This window comes from Montipora capricornis, chromosome 3 (genome assembly GCF_036669925.1).
Source record: "Montipora capricornis isolate CH-2021 chromosome 3, ASM3666992v2, whole genome shotgun sequence".
Classification (NCBI taxonomy): Eukaryota; Metazoa; Cnidaria; class Anthozoa; order Scleractinia; family Acroporidae; genus Montipora; species Montipora capricornis.
This window is the reverse complement of record NC_090885.1, coordinates 74599850-74602349: the sequence shown is the minus strand read 5'-3', so window position 1 is coordinate 74602349 and position 2500 is coordinate 74599850. Positions and strand designations below refer to the sequence as shown.

Here is a 2500-nt window from a genome sequence, read left to right as displayed (position 1 = left end):
CTATGGGGAGTGGTCAATTAGTATGTATTCATAGAAAACATGAATGTCGATTCTAAGAAAAAGAGGTTGCACATTTGCGACTTGCATTACTCAATAGGCCTTTTGCAACTAACGATCACATGGTACAAAATCCGCCATGCTGGAGGGCAAGCTCATTATTATTCCCCCACTGGGACATTGAAACAAAGGCAAGTCAAGCTTGACTGGTTCAGGTCTCTTTGTTTTAGTGTCCCAGTGGGGGGATAATAATGAGCTTGCCCTCCAGCATGGCGGATTTTGTGCCATGGGATCGTTAGTTGCAAAAGGCCTATTTTTGGCTCGTGCTTCATATACCGGATCCGATCCGAAATAATCAAAAGAAGAAACGAATATAACTTTAACTTTATTCATTTATATTGCGCAAATATCAACTTAAGGTTTTCAAATGCGTATACTTGTATGCCTCCGGCTTCCGGCTTCCGGCTTCCGGCTTCCGGCTTCTTTATAACAATTCCTAATCGGAATAACAATGGTTCTTTTGTCTGGCGCCATTTTAGTCCGGTATATGAAAGTCTACCCCAATTTTTTTTATATTAGTCAGCCGTGAGAGTATTGTCCGGGAAAAAGACGATAGGTTTGCCTTTACTTTCATTCGTTCAGCTTCCGAAGGTTTACTACATATTGCTGACTGCTTGCTTACCCACATATGCCATGGCTTTGACATCCCGTCTACTGTCAGTCAAGACTTGATGGATCGTATTGTCGAGGAGGTGGTATTCATGTGGTATGCCGTGATGAAGTACCCCTCCCCCCAGGAGAATGCAAAAGTCGGCATTGGATTTCTGATTGCCGAGATGTGGAAGGTGAGACTGCACAGGGTCGTATACGCTTAATAGTCAGAGGGCTTGTTTAATGTCCAAGAAGATCCAGGTGGTACTCTGTTTTGGAAAGACTAAAACCCTGCGTCATACATGTCTTGCAATTTTAGAGAGTCCAAGAAAATCAACGGCTTTTTTGACACTACATAAACACCTTGTTTTTGTGATTTCTTAGGCAATGCAAGATGTCGTGACAGGAGAAAAAGCAAAGAAGTTTTATCTTTACTCTGGACACGATAACACAGGTACAACTTTGGCGTGCTAACGTTAACTTGCGTTGTCGCGCGCGGCGCGTACTTTAGCGCCTCCTCTCTCGCGCGTCCGTCTGACTCTCGCCTCTTAATTATTACGAATACTAGAGGAAGGAAAAAGACAAGGAACTTTAATGGGCAATTAGCATAGGAAGGCAAAGATACCGCTTGTCTCCAATCATCTCTCATTGCACCTCTAATAGGGGTTGCGACACTGCAGCGCTCACTCTGTCGTGCGCGATATTAAGTCATTCTCACTGTATTCTTCGCTTGTTGACAATCCATAAATGTGGATTTTTTTTCTCCCTATATAGTTATGCCATTGCTCCTTGCATTCAATGCCACTGATTACAAGTGGTCTCCATACGCATCCATGGTACAGCTCGAGCTCTACGAGGTACTTAACTCCACAAGCACGGATTACGCTGTAAGACTTATGTACAATGGCGTGGAACGCACAATCGGATATTGCGACCAGACACCTTGCCCACTGGCACAGTTTGGCCAACTCATCCGGGATATTACACCTCAAGACCCCGCCACAGAATGCAAGATTACCAACCATAAAGTTATGTTCGGCCCACGGCCACCCAGTTTTTCCAGTGCGCACGCACTTTTCTAATGTGGGAAAGGATGACACATGAAACCTCATGCATGACCCCTTTGGATTCCAGTGTGATATCGAAAGAGTGATCAGTACCGTTAGCAAATTTAATACCACAAAGTTGGTTGATGTTTTACACCAGTACAAGTCAATATGAGTGAATCCTCTTTTTTAAATTGGTTCAATTTCCAAGATGACTTCAAGCCATGAATTAAATGTTACGAAAAACGTAAAAGTGACTTGGGCTTCCTGCAGAAGCCAGATTTCAATGAGAGGTTATAGTTTCTATTGTTGTGCTCTAAACATACACGTTTTGATGTCTGCTATTTTTCGTGATTATTGTATTCTGAAGGACTGTGCTCAATTGAAATTTGAACTAATGATTTTTGTAATTTTTTTATTCAAGTGTCAATTGTTTTTAGTGCTGCGACACTAATCGGCGATTTCCAAGTTCATATGTCTTTATCCTCTTCAAAGCGAGTCGAAGTGCGAAATTTTTGTGATGGTAATTAAGTATACTTTACATTCTTTACATATGAATGAAAACTAATTTTCATAAGAAAACTTAGACTCGCTTTGAAGAGGAGGCAGACATCAACTCGGAAATGGCCCATTGGGGGCACTGTTTGGAAATCAAATCAAATCAAATCAAATCAAATCAAATCAACCCATATAAGGTCATATAAAATCATACAGAGATAACTATTAGTGGGTAATGTGAAGTGCTAGTTTTCTACCCAAATATACCGAGTGAGCGTTAGCTCTACTGATGGCAATGGGCCCACGCA

General features: G+C 41.8%; 1 protein-coding gene across 1 annotated transcript in view; it reads left to right on the top strand.

The window, feature by feature from the left end:
• LOC138044093 (counting factor 60-like) overlaps positions 1 to 2095 on the top strand; it is a 12781-nt gene extending 10686 nt beyond the window's left edge. The window contains exons 7-9 of the mRNA XM_068890724.1: positions 640 to 842; positions 1033 to 1102; positions 1423 to 2095. Of these exons, the coding sequence (XP_068746825.1) occupies positions 640 to 842; positions 1033 to 1102; positions 1423 to 1730 (581 nt within the window). The 3' untranslated portion in view covers positions 1731 to 2095. The remainder of the gene's footprint in view (positions 1 to 639; positions 843 to 1032; positions 1103 to 1422) is intronic.
• Positions 2096 to 2500: the final 405 nt, after the last annotated feature.